Source organism: Megascapheus bottae, chromosome 2 (assembly GCF_031878675.1).
Source record: "Megascapheus bottae isolate mThoBot1 chromosome 2, mThoBot2.hap1, whole genome shotgun sequence".
In the NCBI taxonomy this organism is placed as follows: Eukaryota; Metazoa; Chordata; class Mammalia; order Rodentia; family Geomyidae; genus Megascapheus; species Megascapheus bottae.
Window position 1 is genome coordinate 23,810,751 of NC_143510.1, and position 19,972 is coordinate 23,830,722.

Genomic DNA, 19,972 nt, shown 5'->3' on the forward strand with positions numbered 1-19,972 from the left:
AAGTGAAGTCTTTTTTTGTTATTTAAAATGATAGTAGATTCTGATAACACCCTGATATAAAATATTAGTGACGATTTTGTAATTTTAATACATAAATATGACAGTTTTGCTTTAGGGTTTTGATCCTCCCAAAGGAAAATTAAATCCATCAAAGCAAAGAAGCCCAGCTGGCAAAAGCACTTGACAGAATCAAAAGAGATAGAGGCTTTCCTGTAATAGAGTCTGTTCTCAACCTTTTGTTTAGCTTTGACATTTCCATCCTTTCAGATGCTACAGTAGCCAGTCCACCTGCATCAAATGAATAACAGCTTTGTATAAGTAGTGATACTTTTTCCTTACTATGGACAATAAGAGTACCCATCTTCAGAATTAGAAAAAAAATGAGGAATCAGACTGCCATGTTCCATTTGTACTAATTACTTGGTTGCTTTCAGTGCTTGCTTTTCATCCACTCCATATAGTGTAGTCACACTGTGTCCTTAGCATTTGTTTTGGTTTATAAAGGGTACAATTGGCCTTTGTAATGCTTAGCTCAGTACAATTAGAGCTTCCCTCATGGCCAGGAGTAGAACCCCCAAGGCTGTGAGAAGGTGTTTTTAATTATTCATTCCTCAGTTTGTTTCTTACAACAGCCTCAGCTGTGCTTTATTATTCAAAGGTTAATGCAAACTGATAAGTGGATAAATTAAATCTGCTTGGCAGCCACAAATGCAGTGTGCAGCACATGCTCTAGGATGGGATGGGCAGTCAGCTAGTTCCATTGCAGCACTGCCAGTAACAAAACCCACGCAATCCCACAAAAATTTCACAATGACAGGACTTATTAAGGGATATTACAAATTGGTGGTTCTTATAAAGCAGATCATCTGTAAAATCTGTGTTTGTTTTGCTTACAAAGAGATGGCAAAGGCTAAAATCTGAACGGCAGTAAGAGCTACTGTAGAAAATTGATGTAGATACTGTGACTACCGAGCTTTGTATATTAAATCACCAAGTTGAGTGCTAAAAGTCACTTATATAAATGTTTTACAAGAGCAGACTACAAAATCATGAATGAATGGGACATAATTGACCATTCCTAGATCGCTAAGCTGTTAAACGTAGACTATGCTATAATTTTGTAGTGCTGTCTTAACTCCAGTCTTGTGAGCATTGCGAAGAGTAAAGCCATCTAGGGCCTTTCCTTTGTTTCTCTTTTGAAAAACATGCTTCGGAAATGTGGCCTAGTGGCAGAGTGCATGCATGAAGCCTTGGGTTCTGTTCCTTGGTGCCACATACACACACACACACACACAAAAATGCTAGCCTTGAGCAAAAAGTGTCTAAGGTTAAGCCCTGAGTTCAAGCCCCAGCACTGGCCCAAACAAAACAATTTTTTTTTCTTTATGGCTTTATAATCTGAAATGTTGCAGCATGTTAAGAAGATACCTGATAGTATTGACAGAAATGACATTGGTAGGATAATTCACATTGTTAAGTGAAACAGGGTTTGTGAATATACCAAAGGCCAAAGAATAAACTTGTTAGATTTTGATTGGATATCCCAGCCTCTGTCCACTAAAGATTCTGAGTGGTAAGTTTTTAAAACTTGCTCCCAGCTGGGAGATCTAGGGAGATTCCAGGAGATGTCAGGTACCTTTCCTCCTTTCCCAATGAAGTAGATAAGATAGGTAAACCTAGGGTCCATCTACCATTCTCACTCCCTTCAAGCAAAACCCTACCTGTATTCCTGGCCTTTACTAGTGGGTGGAAGAAAGGAAAGGGAAGGAGGGAGGAAGGATAGGAAATAGGATCTAGGTATGACTTTGAAGGCAAATGTCAGGCCAGTGTCAGCTAATAGCAAGACATTCTCAAAAGAAACCAAACATGCCTGGGCATGGTGGCTCATGCCTATAATCCTAGCTACTTAGGAGGCTGAGATCTGAGGATCAAGGTCCAGGTCCAGAATTCAAGCCCCATGACCAACCAAAAAAAAAAGGAAGAAATCAAACATAGACAAAAGACACACACACACACACACACACACACACACACACACACACACACACACACACAATATTGCATGAAAGCCACCTCGTGGTATCAGGAAATCCAGTTTTATGAGATTAAGAAGAGTTTCTGTTGTCAGCTTCTGTTTTTGTTTTGTACTAGAATTGGACTCAGTACCTCCTGCTTGCTAGGAGCTTACAAACATTCTTTAACAGCAATGGAGTTCTTGTTTTTTCAAAGAACATTTGAAGAAATAAAATATTGATTATGCACACCTGAGTTCTGCACACACTGTGAGATTTCTCTTGAACTTCAGGAATGGGAAGGTAGCAGAAGGTTCAGCCACTCCCAGACACCTCTGTGGAACCCTGTAGCTCGTTCCTAGGAGCAACTAATTTGAAAACTACCATTTTGGGGGACTATATTTCTACTTCCTCACCATAATATTTAATATCTTCTTAATCCAGCTTACTTTACCACACCTTTTATAAGTCTTTTCTCTAGAAGGACTGCAGTTCATATCAGAACCATCTGTGGGACTTCTTCAAACCATATATTTGCTGAGGGAATCTAACACCCCTCTGCTTGGATCACTGCTGAACATTGAGCCACAGAACTGGTGTGGCATAAGAAACCTACTACCAGGAAACAAGAGTTTTTAATTTATTATTATGGAGAGGTCTGGAGGATTCAAATCCCTTGGCACAAGTTCATCTTGCTTTCTCAAATTGCCTACATTGGATGCATGAAGACAGAGGTTCATATAGGCAGGTCATTTTTGTTTTCAGTCCTCTGGTTGACTTCCTCTTGCTAGAAGACTTGGAGCCAGATGGCAGTGTCAGGGATACAAGAAAAAAATTAGGCAAATTGGAACTAACACAACCAATCTAGTACTGGGGTTTGAACTCTGGTCCACATACTTGGCTAGGCAAGCATTATAATCTCTTCACTTTGAGATAGGTTTTCACTTCTTTCCCAAGTGTGTGCCTGGATACATCCCACCAACGGTGGGTGTTCTGGGAACTACAATAACAGGCTTATGCCACTGCATTCAAATCATCACTGAAAGTCTTACTGGATCAACCCCGCCCCTCAGGCTGGCCTCAAACCTTCTAAACAATCTCAGCCTCTGAGGTAGCTTGAATTACAGATGTGAACCATCAGTCCCTCAGTACTGCTTACTATTCTTTTAGTCAAGAAACAAAATATGTCTTCAGCCAATGAGAAACTGGTTATGTATAGTGGAGTATTTAATCTACTTTGAAAACTAATTGGCCTGGTGGTGATTCTGTGTCCAAATAAAGTCATAAGGATCTTTAACTTTTTCTAAAATCTGCCTCGTCCCCTAACCCTTAAATGGAATTTTTACTTTGATATGTACTATAAATGTCAGAGAGTAATACAGTTACAGTTCGAATGATTTTGTGTGTAGGTGTGGTGGTGGTGGTGGTGGTGGTGGTGGTGGTGGTTAATTGGAGGTAAGAGTCTCACAGACATTCCTGCCCAGTCTGTCTTTGAACCTCGATCCTCAGATCTCAGTCTCCAAAGTAGCTAGGATTACAAGCATGAGCCTCCCGGTGTCTGGCATAGAATGGTAATGTTTAACCTAGGGAGCTTTATATTCCACCATCTGTGAATGGGAATGTTTTAGGAACTGAAACTTTTGAGACTTGGCTTCTTGAAAACTAGGTAGGGACAATAGTGGACTGCATACTTGTGGAAAAACTTCACACTGCAGATAAGATCTACAGCTTTCCTATTTAACACAGTTTGGAGGAGGGAGAGGTAAAATAAAAAAAGGAAGATTGACACATTGGCCCACAAGCTGATTTTCATAAAATGACAGGCAGGGAAACACTCAGCAGACCATGCTAATGATAATGCTGGATTGGGGGCTTTACTACATGAGCTGCCTAATGCACAGATAAGAATTTAAATTTTGTTTTTTGACATTTCTTTTGATTTTTAAAAAATTTATTATTTGACTGTGATCAAAACCACAGGAATATGAGGGGCTTATTTTTAAGAGCCCTTAGGATAGAAGGACTCAGGTTTGTTTTCTGTGGATGAGTCTTTGGGCCCTTCATTTTGCTAATCCTTAATTTTATCTATTTTGAAGTGAAGTGGTAAAGGAACAGCTTTATTTTTTCAAGTTGTTCTTTCTGTCTTTCTTTCTTCTACATATATGCTGAGAGTTACCCCTGAAGTGGTGGGTCCTTTTTACTGCAAGGAAAGAAATGTGTATATTAGGAAAAAAATTGGAAGGTTAACATTATTCCATTAATTCATTTGTACTATTCTTAGTAAAGGATTTAAGTTCTATAATTTCTAAGTAGATGATTCCCAAAGCCTTTAAGTTTCTAACTTTATTTTTATCTAGCTAGCTAGCTATATCTAATGTACCTTGGTTACTATGCACATGTCTATCTGTACAATGTAGAAAGAAGCAGGTAATTCTAGGGGTGCTGCAGACTCAGTGAGTCTTTTTTCCCAATGACGCATAGCAGGATAGTTTTTTGACTAAATTGTCTAACCTGAAAAAAGGAAGTTATATGAGTAGTAAGTGAAATTCTCCATTCCTCCTGTTTCATATTTGGTACTAAAGTGTTGACAATGTTAGCAAGAGACACAAAGTATATTATGAAAGTAGCTTTAGGGGCCAGGAGTTTGGCCTAGTAGTAGAGTGCTTACCTGGCATGCACGAAGACCTGGGTTTAATTTCTTGGTACTACATACATGGAAAAGCTGAAAATGGTGCTGTGGTTCAAATGGTAGCGCGCTAGCCTTGAGGAAGAAGTCCAAGGGCAGTGCCCAGGCCCTGATTTCAAGCCTAGGACTAGCAAAAAGAAAAAGAAGTAGCTTTAAAGTAAGATTTAAAATGATGCTTAAACATTAAGTTACAACCTAATGGTGATTCACGACTGTTATCATAATTAGTTTTCATTTCTTGGAGTCAAATCAGAAACATAAATGAGGTAAATAGCCTTCCCATTTATTAAAATATTCATTAGCACAAAATTGTTTTTCTTCAAATTTCTTCAAAAGTCTTAGAACCTGATATTTAAGGACTAAAAAGAAGCCTTAGGAAACAGATTAACTGTTTTGCTTGGAGTTTACTGAAAAAAATCAGTCATTTTTATCAGCATTGTTATATCTTAAGCTGTTTGTGTAGACTTCGTGGCATTGTCTCTTTGTTTGATTTTGATTTTAATTACTGAGTACAAATTTAGAGAAACTTACCAGTCGTTATCCAGAAATCCCCTCTCATCTACATAGCAGTTTTTCAGTACACTCTTGGGCAAGGATGCCTTTTCATTGTTAGTGTTGTTTACTCTTGCAATCTGTTAGTGCTGTTTCTTCATGTACAAATATTAAAAGGTCCTGTGCATGTCTGTGTTTATTTATACCTGCATAGACTGTGTGTCATCAGAAAAAGACACCACAGTGGACTTGTGGAGTAGTAAAGATGATCTGGTTGAGAAGGCAACCACGGTTAAGTAGAATCATTACCTGCAGAGGGTAATGGGGACCAAGACATGTGAAAGGATATCAATGTATGTGAATTAATGCACCTTCTATCTGACAAATATCATGTAACCCTTTTATTAATTACAATTAAAAAATATCAAAAAAAGAAAAAAAAATCATTACCTGCAGAGGATCTTATCCCAAAAGTTATGAGGCACATAATAGCCTAGCTCCCTTGGTAGTTCCACAAGTCATTCCAAAGTGATGAGAAAATACAATGAGAGAATAAAGGATTGGCAAAACATGAAGTCAGAAATACCAGTAGAAGCTAAGTCCTTTTAAATGATGTTACATAGTACAAAGGAGTTTGGGCTTGATCTGTTGCAGAAAGCAGAGAAAGCAAAGATGCTTAAGGTTTCTGGAAATTGATCTGTCTGCAACTCAGAGGGCAAGTTGGAGGCTGGGCACCATAGAAGATGTTGGTTCACAATCCAAGTGAAAGCTGATACTCTCAGTAGGTAGATAACAGATACGATGAAATAAAGTTCCAGAGAGTTTGGGGAACTTACAGAAGAGGAGGAAGCATAGGTGAAGGTTGATTTTCAAGTTTCTGATCAGATTAGAAGTGCTTCAATATTTGTATGTGGTACTCAAATGGGAGATGAGGGACTTAGAATGCAAAAGACAAGGTACCTATTTAAAAAAAAATAAAGCAAAAAAAAAAGACAAGGTAGAACTTACAAGGAAACCAGACATGGAAATGCTGTAACTGAAGAAGACGGAACTTGGAATGGTGTGCTAAATGAGTGGGAGCTTCTGAGAGAGATATTTGGGGAACAGAGTTTTGTTTTTTTGTTTTTTGTTTTTTGAAATCAGTGTATGGCAGCTACTAAGACAGCTAATACAATGAAGACACACGCACACACCAAAAGCACCATTGAGTTTTACGACGACCCAGTACATAGCCTTGTAAACACTAAAAAACACCCCCTCCCTTCCCTTCTTGAATACTTGTTTATTAAACATGACATTTGAAATGTTATAAAAATCAGTGTTAATAAAACTTCTTAATAAAAAAAACACCCTCTCCCTTTAATTCCCCACCCCTAAATATTTTTACTCGTTTAATCAGTTTTATAACATTTCCACTGTCCTTCTTCCACTGCCTGTAACTGGTAATGACTTTTGCTTTGCTTTTTTTTTTTACTTTTGTGTGTGTGTGTGTGTGTGTGTGTGTGTGTGTGTGTGTGTGTGTGCGCACGCGCGCGCGCGTGTCAGTCCTGGGCTTGAGCTCAGAGCCTGAACACTGTCCTTGGACTTTCTCAAGGCTAGAGCTCTACCACTTGAGTCTCAGCACCACTTCTGGCTTTTTTCTATGCGTGTGGTACCAAGGAATCAAACCCAGGTCTTTGTGCATGCTAGGCAAGCACTCTACCACTAGGGCAAACTCCCGGCCCCTTTCATTTTATTTTTAAAAGTAAGGGACTGCTTTCACTGTAGCTCTGCAATAGAGAAACATTCATTGCTGTATCGTGAGCCAGAGTTTAATATCCCTGTGGCTAACTTCCAAAGGGACTTTGGACATAAGTGGAATGTATCATTTGGGTATGAACAATGAGTCTCTCTGCTAGGTGAATTCAGTTACAGAGTGTAATATATGAGCATGGATTACTAGTACTTCTGAAAAATCCCCTCATACCTCATACTGTCTCCTCCTCCTCTCATCCCTGTCATTTTCAAGTCAGTCCCTGACCTTCAGGAACATCACATTTAAGTTGGACCTACACAAACTGAGTATCCATTCTTCAGGCAAGATATTGTCATCTCCATGTCCTTGGGCTCCTGTCTCCATATTCAAACACCAGCATAGAAAAAGCATTTAGTTATAAAAATGTGTCTATACTGTACATGTAGAGACACATTTTCTTGTTATTCCCTGAGCAATACACGGTAACTGTTTGCCTAGTGTTTGCATGATATTAGACAGTATAAGTAATCTGGAAATGACTTAAAATATATAGGAAGAGGTGTACAGGTGTGAGCATCTACCGATTTTGGTATCTTAAGGCCTCCTGAACACCAATCCCCTGTGGATAATAAGAAATGATCCCTTATTCACAATCTAATCAGTTCCACACATACACAGCAACTTTACTTGCTATACAATTCCATAAAGTCAAACAAAACCATAACTTCAGTTCTACTCACAGTAGCTTCATTTCATGTGGCTAGTGGCTGCTCTGTTGAATAAGGATAAGCACAACTGGAATTTTACCCTTACCACATTATTACACAGTATTTCTCCATCACAGTACTGTAGAATAGAAATATAATGGAATCATAGGGCTAATTTCAAATTTCCTAGTAACCACATTTAAAGCAGAAATAGATGAAGTCTCTGTATTGGCCCATATATGCCAAATATTACCATTTCAACATTGTACTTATTTATTACCAAATAATTCATAAAATTACCAATGAGCTAGTTTACGTTCCTTAACATCAAGTCTTCAAATTTTTGTCTATATTTTATATTAACAACATATCTCTCCTGTCCCTGGCCACATTTCAAGTGCTCAATAACCACATGGGCAACACATTACCCAGCACAGTTAGGGACTGGTACATCAAGGAAGTCTGTAAATCTAATTTGCTGTAAGCACTTTCTTTTGGTAACATTTGTTCTCTTATGTATTAGGAAAGTGATATTAAGTGTATATGTACTCAAAGCACCAATCTATTTTTAAGATAGTTTGCTGCTGCTGGCTATTTCCTTAAAATACCTTAGCAGCTTTATATAAGCCAACTCAGAGGATTAATATTCGCTGTGTTGTTTTAGTCTGCTGCTAGCAACTACATAGATGATGGACTGTAGTCAATAAACAAATATCTGGAGGGCTGAATGAAAGCCGGTGAAACTTGGAATAATGAGCACATATTGAAGATCTACAGTCAGGGCATGAGGGGCATGGATCAATTTGTGGGTGCTGGTCTACCGTGCACAAGGCCTAACTCAACCTTTCTATAAACATCACCTACCTTGCTCCTGTCTTCTGCTTCTGAACCTCTTTCTTGATAGCACTATTTGGTGACATCTTAGTCTACATTATGAAGTGTGGTTATCATTCTTGGAAGGTTATCTTGAAATTTCTCAGAGTGGTTTGGGGAACTATTGTCTTCATATGTGGGAAATGTTTGTACATATTATTCATATTTTCATAGATCTGTTCTCTTATGAGTGTTCCTTAACTAAATTATCTCATTTATTTTGAAATAATGTGATTTTAAGCATATAATTTGCTCTAAGCACTTTCTTTTGATAAACTTATCTATTCATGTTGGGCTTAGTTACAGCTTAGAGTGTAAACATTTGTATAATTCATCAGAATGAGTGAATTTGTCCAGAAACTGTTGCTACCAAAGATTTGTTACTATATTTTGTCAGTGTCTCATTGTCGGCCTCAGGCAATGTGGATGAGAGGGGGACATGGAGCTGGGAGTCTCTGTAAGTTAGGATAACTGATTTTATTTTACTTACTTTATATTATTTTTAATACAGTAGACCCTTGATCTTTGCATGTGTCTGATTTCAAGGCCACTGTCATTGAAGAAAAACTACGCATGCTCAGAATGCAGAGTCTAGTACTATCCTGAGGATACTTGATTGGTTTTCCCACAGCTTTGCCCAACATCCACTAAAGACATTCAGCCTTTCAACAAATCTAAAACTTTCACTTTGTCACTTTAGTTAGGCACATTTTTACCTCCTTTCGGTGCGCTGCTTGAATTTTAGAAGACAATATTTTCACAAAATTAAGCAGATCATGTGGCTATTTAAGCACAACTAGCAATAAAAGCAGGGCGAGAGCGTCTCCAAATCTACTGAATTGTATGATATATACCCAAGAATTTGATTTTTTTCGGTTTATTTTTTTAATATATTTTTTTATTGTAATTCATAAAAGGGTTACATGATATTTGCCAGATAGAAGGTGCATTAATTCTCACATACATTGATACCCTTTCACATGTCTTGGTACCCATTTCCCTCCCCCCCCACACCCCCCACCCATCTTGGTTTACCCCCTTCCCTATCAAATTTCAAATATCCAAATACAAATAAATTCAATATATCAGATAACAAAGTGAGATACTATACCAATATGAGATAACCAAGGGACAGCAAAGGAGATGAGACACAACATAGTACATTAAGGACAACAATCATTCATTATATGGCTTTTGTTTCAATATCCTGGAGGTCCTTTCAGTTAGCTTCACATTATATGGCCTTATGTATCAAGATTTTGCTCTATTGCAGATCTCTGCTAGAATATATCAACAACTCAAAAAATTGAATCACTGCAAAACTAAACTCCAAAGTAACAACCATCCCATTAAAAAATGGGCCAAAGACTTAAAGAGAGTCTTCTCTGAAGAAGAAACAAAAATGGCCTATAGACACATGAAGAAATGCTCAGTATCTCTGGTCATAAAAGAAATGCAAATCAAAACAACTCTAAGATTCCACCTCACTCCAGTTAGAATGGCCAGGATCAGGAAAACAAATAACAACAGATGCTGGAGGGGATGTGGCCAGGAGGGATCACTACTACACTGTTGGTGGGAGTGCAAACTCATTCAACCACTATGGAAAGCAGTGTGGCAGTGCCTCAAAAGGGTAAACATAGAGCTCCCCTATGACCCAGCAATTCCACTACTTGGCATTTACCCAACCATCCAGAAACAAGGACATACTAAATCCACTAGCACAACAATGTTCATTGCAGCACTATTCACCATAGCAAAGATATGGAACCAACCTAGATGTCCCACAGTTGATGAGTGGATCAACAAGTTGTGGTATTTGTACACAATGGAATTCTATGCTGCTGTCAGAAAGAATGACATCGCCCCATTTGATAGGAAATGGAAAGACTTAGAAAAAATCATATTAAGTGAAGTAAGCCAGACTCAAAGGAACTTAGGCTCAATGGTTTCCCTCATTTGTCATAATCAGTAGAAACCTTGGGCTCTACTAGCAGAGATCTGCAATAGAGCAAAATCTTGATACATCAGTTTATTTTTATTTTATTTATTTTTATTATGCCTGGTCAGAATTCCATATAATTCGAAATCAAAGATTTGAACTCTAATAGTAACAATTATAAAATTACAAGTATGAACAACATAATACATCTTCCCATCTACAGGCCATAACAGTCATGATGTGTGGCGTGTGCGTAGGGTGCCAGAGTAGGGAAGGTACAGGAGAGATAGGAAAAGGATCTAGGTTGAATATGGTCCTTCTAAATAATGGCCATTTACTAACTTCCCTGAACCTCATTTGTCTTCTTAGTTGTTAGCAAAAAGTTTACACTGCTTGTTTTCCAGTTCTCTTTTTAGCTTTGAATTCACCTTCTAACCACCTTTTTCAATTTATGTCCTTAATCTGGCCTTCGGTCCATGGAAACATTTGTTTCTTAAGCATTTAGAATTGTGTCACAATAGAATAATCTTGGTTCTGGCTAGGCACCTACAATCGTAGCTACTAAAGAGCCTGAGATCTGAGGATTGGGGTTCGAAGCCAGTCCTAGCAGGAAAGTCCAAGACTCTTAACTGTAATAAACTGTTCAGAAAAGCTGGAAGGGCACTGTGGCTCTGGTAGTAGAGCAATAGCCTTGAGCAATAGAAGTTCAGGGATAGCATCTAGGCCCTGAATTCAAGCCCCAGGACTACCAAAAGAAAAAAAGGGGAAAAAGTATTAATGGTTCTGTGTTAAAAACTAACATATTTGGCCGGGAGTTTGGCCTAATGGTTAAAGTGCTTGCCTAGCATGCACGAAGACCTGGGTTCAATTCCTTGGTACCACATATGTAGAAAAAGCCAGAAGTGGTGCTGAGGCTCAAATGGTAGAGTTCTAGCCTTGAGAAAGTCCAAGGACAGTGCTCAGGCCCTGAGCTCAAGCCCAGGACTGGCAAAAAAAAAATCAACATATTTGTAAAGTAATGGTTTTCAACATGTGACTAATGATATATAATTAACATATAAAACTTTAAAATTTGAGATTTTAGGTAATTTCTAATCATATTTATTTGCTTGTCTTATTTCAGTGCTGGACCTAAAGGAGACAACATTTATGAATGGAGGTCAACTATATTGGGACCCCCAGGATCTGTCTATGAGGGAGGAGTGTTCTTCCTTGACATTACCTTTTCACCAGACTATCCATTTAAACCTCCAAAGGTCAGTATGAAGTATCCATCCATTTTTGTGATATTTATTGCTATATGTACACATGCATGTTCTTAATATACATAAGAAGATTGTAAATCTTTTTGTTCCCTTAGACAACTCCAGGGTATACAAAGTATACAAAGAAACACTAGGACTTGCTTACTTCTGGCCTCTTCAGCTTAGGATGGATAGGAATAGCTAAGGGGGAAAAGTCCTTACCATGCTTTCACTAAGTCCAGCCCTGTCATGAGCATCAATATTTTTTCCCCTAGTAAAGGAACATCACAGCTTCACTGAGAGTGTTTCACTTTCATAGATGAGAAAACTTTGATGAGTCTTATAAAAAACAAAAAAGATTTTCCAAGAATATACCAGCAGGACTCTGCCAAATGCCAATTCCCAGGACCAGGTGGTTTCCAAGTACTTACACATTATCACCCTATAGAGCCACACTAGGGAAAGTAGCATATGAAAGGAATGTGGTATCTACAGGTAACCACACGCATGTATACCCAAATTTGGGCCCCTACAGTTTGTAGAAAATATATATAAACATATGTAGTGTTTTTCCCAACACTGCATATATTTCTAGTAAAAATAACAATAACATTGCATTTTATAAATATACCAAAATCTAATGTTTCTGTGTCTAGACCTTGAGGTTCTTATCAGTACTTCTGTTGTAAACAGTGTTCTGAAGTGTATATCCTGATAGTTACATGTTTTGTATATTTGTGTAATTATTTCCTAAAGCTAAATTTGTTGACACAATATTTCTGAGTCGAAGAGTTAACGCATAGGTAGTTTTGATAAGGATTGACAAACTGTCCTCCAGCCATCTGCCTGTGATAGAATAGTACTTCCACTATCCTCAGCTTTGAAGAGTCTAACATTATTTTAATCTCTTGCTTATTCAGTATATGAAACAAAAATCTCATGATTGTTTCAATTTTATATTAGTATGACTCCCGTAAATTGTAAATTTCTTTTTCATGTAAACTCTTCTCCAGTTATTTCTCTCTGTCAATTATAAAGGAATATAAAATTAACAGGAATAAAAAGTAAGTTAAATTAACATGAATACTTAAAAATTCCAGAACCATAATAATAAAAATAATATATTTATGTGTGATTGGATGTATCATATATGTATTTCTTTTTACCCAAAAGCATTTTGATTATATTGTCATATTCTGTGTCTAATGTTTTGTGCCTCAGAAATTTGAATGTAGTACACCTTAACTAAGGAGTTATGTTAGTTTAACAAATAAAATTAGAAAATAGTATTTTCCTTAGTAAGTGTATAGAGCACTCTTTCCTTTCTTTCTTTCTTTTTTTTTGGGGGGGCGGCAGTTCTGGGGCTTGAACTTAAGGCCTGAGCGTGAACACTGTCCTTGAGTTTTTTTCAAGGCTAGAACTCTGCCACTTGAGCCACAGCACCACGGCTGGCTTTTTCTAGTATGTGGTACTGAGGAAACAAACTCCTGTCTTCCTTCATGCTAGGCAATCACCCTACCACTAGGCCAAACTCAGCCTGAGCATTCTTGAAAGAGGAATGATAAACATTTTTACATAGGAAACATTTTTTTCTTTTTTTGTTTTTTTCTTTTTTTGTTTTGCCGGTCCTGGGCTTGGGCTCAGGGCCTGAGCACTGTCCTTGGACTTTCTCAAAGCTAGCACTCTACCACTTGAGCCTCAGCACCACTCCTGGCTTTTTTCTTCGTATATAGTACCGAGGAATCGAACCTGGGTCTTCGTGCATGCTAGGCAAGCACTCTACCACTAGGCCAAACTCCCAGCCCCTCATATATTTTTTATTGTACTTAATAGAAGGGTTACAGTGCCTGGCACATTAGCCCACCTCATTAATGCCTAGCATCTTTTTTCATATATTTTTATTGTAATTAATAGAAGGGTTACATTATATTCACCAGATAGAAGGTGCATTACTTCACATACATTGATACCCTTTCTCATGTCTTGGTCCTCATTTCCCTCCTCCCACCCCCACCCCTCATCTTGTTTTCCCCCCTTCCCTATCCTATTTCAAATAACCAAATAAACATATATGCAATATAGCAGATAACAAGGTAAAATACTGTAACCATATGAGATAACCAAGGGACAGCAAAAGAGAAGAGATCACATAGTACATTATGGACAACAATCACTCATTATATGGCTTTTGTTTCTATATCCTGGAGGTACATAAGGTACATTTAAGAAACATACCCAGCATACATCTATTGAAGAGAAATTTAAAACTTCAGAAAGTTTTTTTTAATTAATTATTTATTTTGCCAGTCCTTGGGCTTGAACTCAGGACTAAATACTGTCCTTGAGCTTTTTCCTCAAGGCTAGCACTCTGCCACTTGAACCACAGCACCATTTCTGGCTTTTTCTATGCATGTGGTACTGAGGAATCGAACCCCAGTCTTCATGCATGCTAGACAAGCAGTCTATCACTAGGCCAAACTCCCAGCCCATAAAAACTTTAGAAATTTTTAATGTGAATCTTTCATTACAAATTTATCAAATATATTTTAAAATAACATATGGTAATTTAAATGGATTTAAGATTTATATAAATATAGCTATTTTAAATCAACAGGTACATTTTTGTTGTAGTACCATTATATTATGCAGTCGTGTTAGCCAAAATTTCTTAAACAATGGTTACCTTGAAAAAAGACAATTACCTTTTTGGGGGGAAGGGGAGGAAGGAAGGAATGAACAAACGATCAAATGAACTTCCGTATGTCATTGTGCTCCATAAAAGAAACTGGAGTTCATATGCACATTTTGGAAGTTGAAATACAGGCAGGAATTCAAAGATAGTTTGTGTCTTGCACACAGAAAACTTCGTGTTATTACTAATTTCTAGATTCAAGGTTGAAAATCTACTTCTCTTTTTTCTTCAAGAAACTGTATGAAACAACAGGTTCAGGCAGGAGGGAGGGAGGGATTTCTATGCATAGAAATCACGATAATTTCATTCAAAAGCATAAAACCTAACTCTGTGCCTTGTTTCGGTGGTACACATCTATAGTCCTAGATACGTGGCAATGGACAAAGAAAAGAAGGGACAATTCATGGCCAGGCGAGGCAAAAAAAAAGTTCACCAGAGCCCGCTTCAACCCACTAGCTGGGAGTAGTGGTGTGCATATCTATCAACAACAGCTTCCTAGGTGGCTGAGGATAATAGTACCACGCCATCCTAGGCAGAAGACTTTATGACAGTATCCCAGTGGAGGGAAACAGTATATGGTGGTGTGAATCTGTGACCCCAGCAGCAGTGGGAAGCCTGAAGCAGGCAGATTAAGACTCAAGAGTACACCTGAGGACTTGGTACTGCTTATTTGAAGTAGACCCAGTCTGTTTATATGTGTCATATTTCTATCAATTCTGTTGTCTAATTCAAAGAAAAATTCTTGACCCTAATGTGACGATGATTAAGATGCCTATAATTTCAACTGAAAAAAATACTTATCACAATACTTTGAAAATTACCCCCAAATCAAAGTTTGAATAGTTAAGCATGTTTTCCTTTGGAAACTTGACACATCTGTCTTTTGGCCCTCTCTTTACCCCTGTCCCTCAAAAAAGGCATTGTAAAACTCATGGTTAGAGCCTCAGAAATTCTTCATGAGTTGTTTCTTTAATATGGTGTGTATGGCTTCAAATGCAAATGTTATTTACTTTTCCAGTTAACTTGCTTAGTGAACAAGTACATATTGACATTCCCTGTTTTCCCCAGAGGGGATAAAAATTGTCCTTAAAGTTCTTATATAAATGGATTCCTCTTGTAAATAAATGTCTTGCTAGCCTGTCTGCAATTCGCTTATAAAATACTTATTTACACAACTACCAGTTTTGTGAAAATGAAATCAGCACAGTTTTTTTAGAAGCCACATATGGTGCAATTATTTGCTTTCAAAAGGTAATATTTGTTGTTATATTTCAGCAGCCAATTTTCTGCAATATAAGGATGAATGTTGCAAATTATAGAGAAAGGAAATAAAGCAGCCCAGAGTGTTTATTATAGAAGGTTCTACTTCAGATGTCTTTTAGGAATAGAAGATTGGGGTAGCAGCGATGGGAGTGAGCTCTCTCTACACGTCTCAGTTGTTGCTGCCTGTCCTCACCTCCATAGTTCTTTCCCCCTCCTTGCTTTGATCAGATACATTCCCACACAGCCTTAGGGAAAATTGGTCTACCTTTTCCAGCAGTGGCCATACAGAAAATACGAGAGGGAAAAAAGTCATAAACCCAAAAGAACAGACCTGGGAACTACTGGGTTATGAATGAAGCAAGAAGGTGGCAAGCAGACTAGAGATGGTAGTTCCACAAATGTCAGTGCGAGCCAAGGTTAGGTGGTGGACAAATAGAGAATGTAAGAGGACTTGAAAAGAACATGAAAGTAGGAAAACCCATTAGTTCTCACTGAATAAAAGTAAAATATGATGTAAATGTAAGCCATATAATTAATCATTGTTGTTCTTAAGGTATTATGTTATCTCTCATCACTTCTACTGTCCCTTGGTTATCTCATATTGTTACACTATCTCACTTTGTTATCTGATATATCGGATATAATTGTATTTGGTTATCTGAAATTGGATAGGGAACGGGGGTGGGGGGGGGAATGGGGACCATGACATGTGAAAGGGTATCAATGTGTGGGAATTAAGGCACCATTTATCTGGCAAATATCATGTAACCCTTCTATTAATTACAATAAAAATATATTTAAAAAAAGTAAAATTAAAGATATTTCTCAATATACTGACTTGCCTTTAATAAAATTAGAAAGAAAATCTTGATTACTTGGTGAGTTCTTGATATGAATTCAGAGCCAGCTTATTCTCACTCTCTCTCACTCTTGGTTCCTCTTGGTTCCTCTCTCCTCCCTGGCGTCCTGCCCCCTCTTCCTTTCCCACTTGAAGCATGCCACCACCTTCAGTTTTTTGTTATTTTGGAGATGGAGTCTCACAGGTTTTTCCCGGCTGGGCTGATGGAGAACTAATTCTGCAGATCGCAGCCTCTTAAATAACTAGGATTACAAATAAGGCCCACCAGCCAAGCTTCTCTGTGTTTTGTTCTGTTTCTTTTTAGCAGGAAGAGTAGTAAGGAGGGAAATAGACTATCCATTCTTATAAGGAAGCTTGACAGACCCAGATAGACTGATTATATAGGCTCTTCTCTTTTTTTTTTTCTTTTTCTTTTTCTTTTCTTGGGAGGGAAAATGTGCATCCTCACTAGTCCTGGGACTTGAACTCAGGGACTGGGTGCTATCCCTGAGCTCCTTTTTGCTCGAGTCTAGCACTCCACTTCCAGTGTTTTGTTTTAGTTTATTGGAGATTAGAGTTTTACAGATTTTCCTGCCCAGGCTGGCTTCAAATTTTGAACATCAGATCCCAGCTTCTAGAGTAGGTATTAGCCACTGGTGCCCAAGTTTCTCTTACATCTTTGATGACTTGCTTTCCTTCAGCAGGTGAGTTCAGAAGGTGAAATCCGTTTTCCAATTCAATTCTGGTGTCTTTTTTTGACTATAATGCTTACTTCTTCCATATTTACATCAGATTGAGTTCTCTGTTTTGTTTTCTCTATTCCGTTTTTTTCTGTTTCACCTGTATTTATTTCTGCAAAAGTTTCCACAGTGAAACTGGCACTGGTATCTCAGGCCTTTAATCCTAGCTACTTAGAAGCTGAGACCTAAGGATCTCAGTTCAGAGCCAGGCTGGGCAGACAAATCCTCACCAATTGCTAACAAAAACCAGAACTAGAAGTTGCCACAAAGGATGTGTCCCTCAAGAGGCTAGTTTAAGAGGTAACATTATGTACCAATCCTATTGCAAGTTCGTCATAACATCTATAACCAAAAACTATAGGATAGAAGAGATTATCATTCAATATCACCTCTTTATTGTGGCAATCAAATTTTAGCATTTATAATCAGCATAATCTCAAAGAGAAGTAACTAGCTTGGTAAAACAAATACCACCTTACCAATATTTTTTTTTTAAACTAGCATATCCTGCTGTGCCATGGTTAGTCAAGGCTGAAAACTGAGGAACCCAGTCTGAAGCGAGCTTAGGCAGGAAAGTTCATGAGACTCTTACCTTTAATTAACTACCCAAAAGTTGGAAGTGGAAGAGTGGAAGTGGTAGAGTACCAGCCTTGAGTGAAAAATTCAGGGACAGTGCCTAGGCTCTGAGTTCAAGCCCTTATACTAGTGCGTGTGTGCACACGTGCACATAGACACACACAATCTAGCATATCCTTTACAAAGAAAACAATGTCATTATTTCTCTTTGAGAATCCAATTTAAAATCATAACAGTATTGGTCATTCCTGTTATAAAACAAACTAAAATATTTAATGGAAGATCAAAATGTTCTTTTTAGTAAGTTTCCTGGTTAGTGACCCAATGTAGCATATAAAACTGAGTATCCAGCCAGATGCAATGGCTCACTCCTCTAATCCTAGCTACTCGGGAGGCTGAGATCTGAGGATCAAGGTTCAAAGCCAGCCGGGGCACAAAAGAACCTGAGACTCATTATCTCCAGTTAACCTCTAGAAAACGGTAAGTGGGGCTTGGCCCAAGGGTAGAGTGGTAGCCTTGAGCTAAAGAGCTCAGGGACAATGCCCAGACCGAGTTCAAGCCGCATGACCCCACCAAAAAAAAAAAAGAAAACTGAGTATCTAGTACATTTATTGCATCACTTTTCCACAGGTGTTTAAAGAACATTTACCAGAATATTCTGAATGACTCAGCACTAAATTATTCAAAGATCAGATAAATGTTAAACAACAATATTCAAATGATATATTTGCTTATTTTTTATTATTTGACTTTCCTTTTTTTCTTCTTTTGTCTTTTGCTGGGCTTGTGAATTGACTAAAAGCTGGACAAACATCCACCCATCCTACCCCACCCCTCACTCTGCACTTTTTCTCTTTAATCTGAGCCTGCCCTGATGCAGTTACTTTATAACTACCTTGGGGTCCAGGAAGAACAGGAGTCACTGAGATGTATCTTGTGACAAAAGGCAAATGGCCTCTCAAAATAAACGGTGTTCTCATCATCTTCAAGAGAACAGCCACAAGCTACAGACTACCACCAGGCCTCTGAAGTCAAAGGTTGAACTAAAGTTCAGCAGTGACCAGGAACTATTGTAACTATGCATACCTTTCTAACCTATTACCCCTTGTTCTCCTTATTTATCCTGAGACCAGTGTCTATTACCCCTCCCTGCCCCCCACCAAGGTACCTGAGGGTATGCTGAAGTACTATCTTTCCATTTATTAAATCTAATCTCTTTTCTCTGTTCTTCACATGTCCCTTTATTTGGCCTATGGAGGGGGTTGAGGGTGAATGTCTGGACTTGGATTCCTGGACGTTGGACCTGAGGTCTAAAAACCCAGTTTCATAGGTCATTTGGCACAGCAAGAACATAATGCCAGTAGTAAATATCATTAAAAATTCCTTCTCTTTGCTAGACATTGTATTTGTTTTCTCCTGTTACCAGAACTCAATTCAAGGAAGCTATTGAACACCCTACGCATCAATAGGTCTTATTGATGTTATCCGATGTTACCCATGTTACCCAATGTCCAGATCCATCAGTAATCACAAGTTCCTTATACCATAGGAAAAAACACTCACAGGTTCTGGAATGTGGACATTTTCCAGACAGGGGAGAAAATATTCTATTTATTGCGCAAGGTTGAAGCCATCCTGAGATACATGGCCATAAAACCTTATCTCAATGACAAAAGCCTCTGTGTATTTAGGATATTCTCCTACATTTTCCAGATTTTGCTCTTAAATTATAGTTCTAAAGTACTCTTTTATCTAAAGAACATTAAGTTGTTAAAACCATTAGCCTATAGAGCAGTCATAGTTTTTCAACAAACAGTAGGCAGTATCTATACCAGTCACTACATTGGACATACTGATGAAAGAAAACACTTTGGTGAGGATTCACAATGTGACAAGGGTGCCCTGGCAAATGATAGGGAGCTCTAGAGAGATCATGCCTCACATCACAACAGTTAAATGTAATGGTAGCACATGTAGGAAGAGTCAGCATGCCTTTTAAATCAGTAGCATCTTTCAGAATAGAAGGTAGCAAGCATCACCAGGATAGATCTAGATCTTTTTATCATGATCTGTTAGGATTATTATAAAACGTTGCCATTGAAAAGTACTAAAGGAACCAAGCAAGTACTGACAACAATATGACGATCTCAAGGGAATTATTATACAGAGCAA

General features: G+C 38.0%; 1 protein-coding gene across 1 annotated transcript in view; it reads left to right on the top strand.

Moving 5' to 3' along the window:
• Positions 1-19,972, top strand: part of LOC150066577 (ubiquitin-conjugating enzyme E2 E2) — a 183,465-nt gene that overhangs the window by 139,606 nt on the left and 23,887 nt on the right. Inside the window, exon 4 of the mRNA XM_090322168.1 lies at positions 11,571-11,703. Coding sequence (XP_090178294.1) covers positions 11,571-11,703 — 133 coding nt within the window. The remainder of the gene's footprint in view (positions 1-11,570; positions 11,704-19,972) is intronic.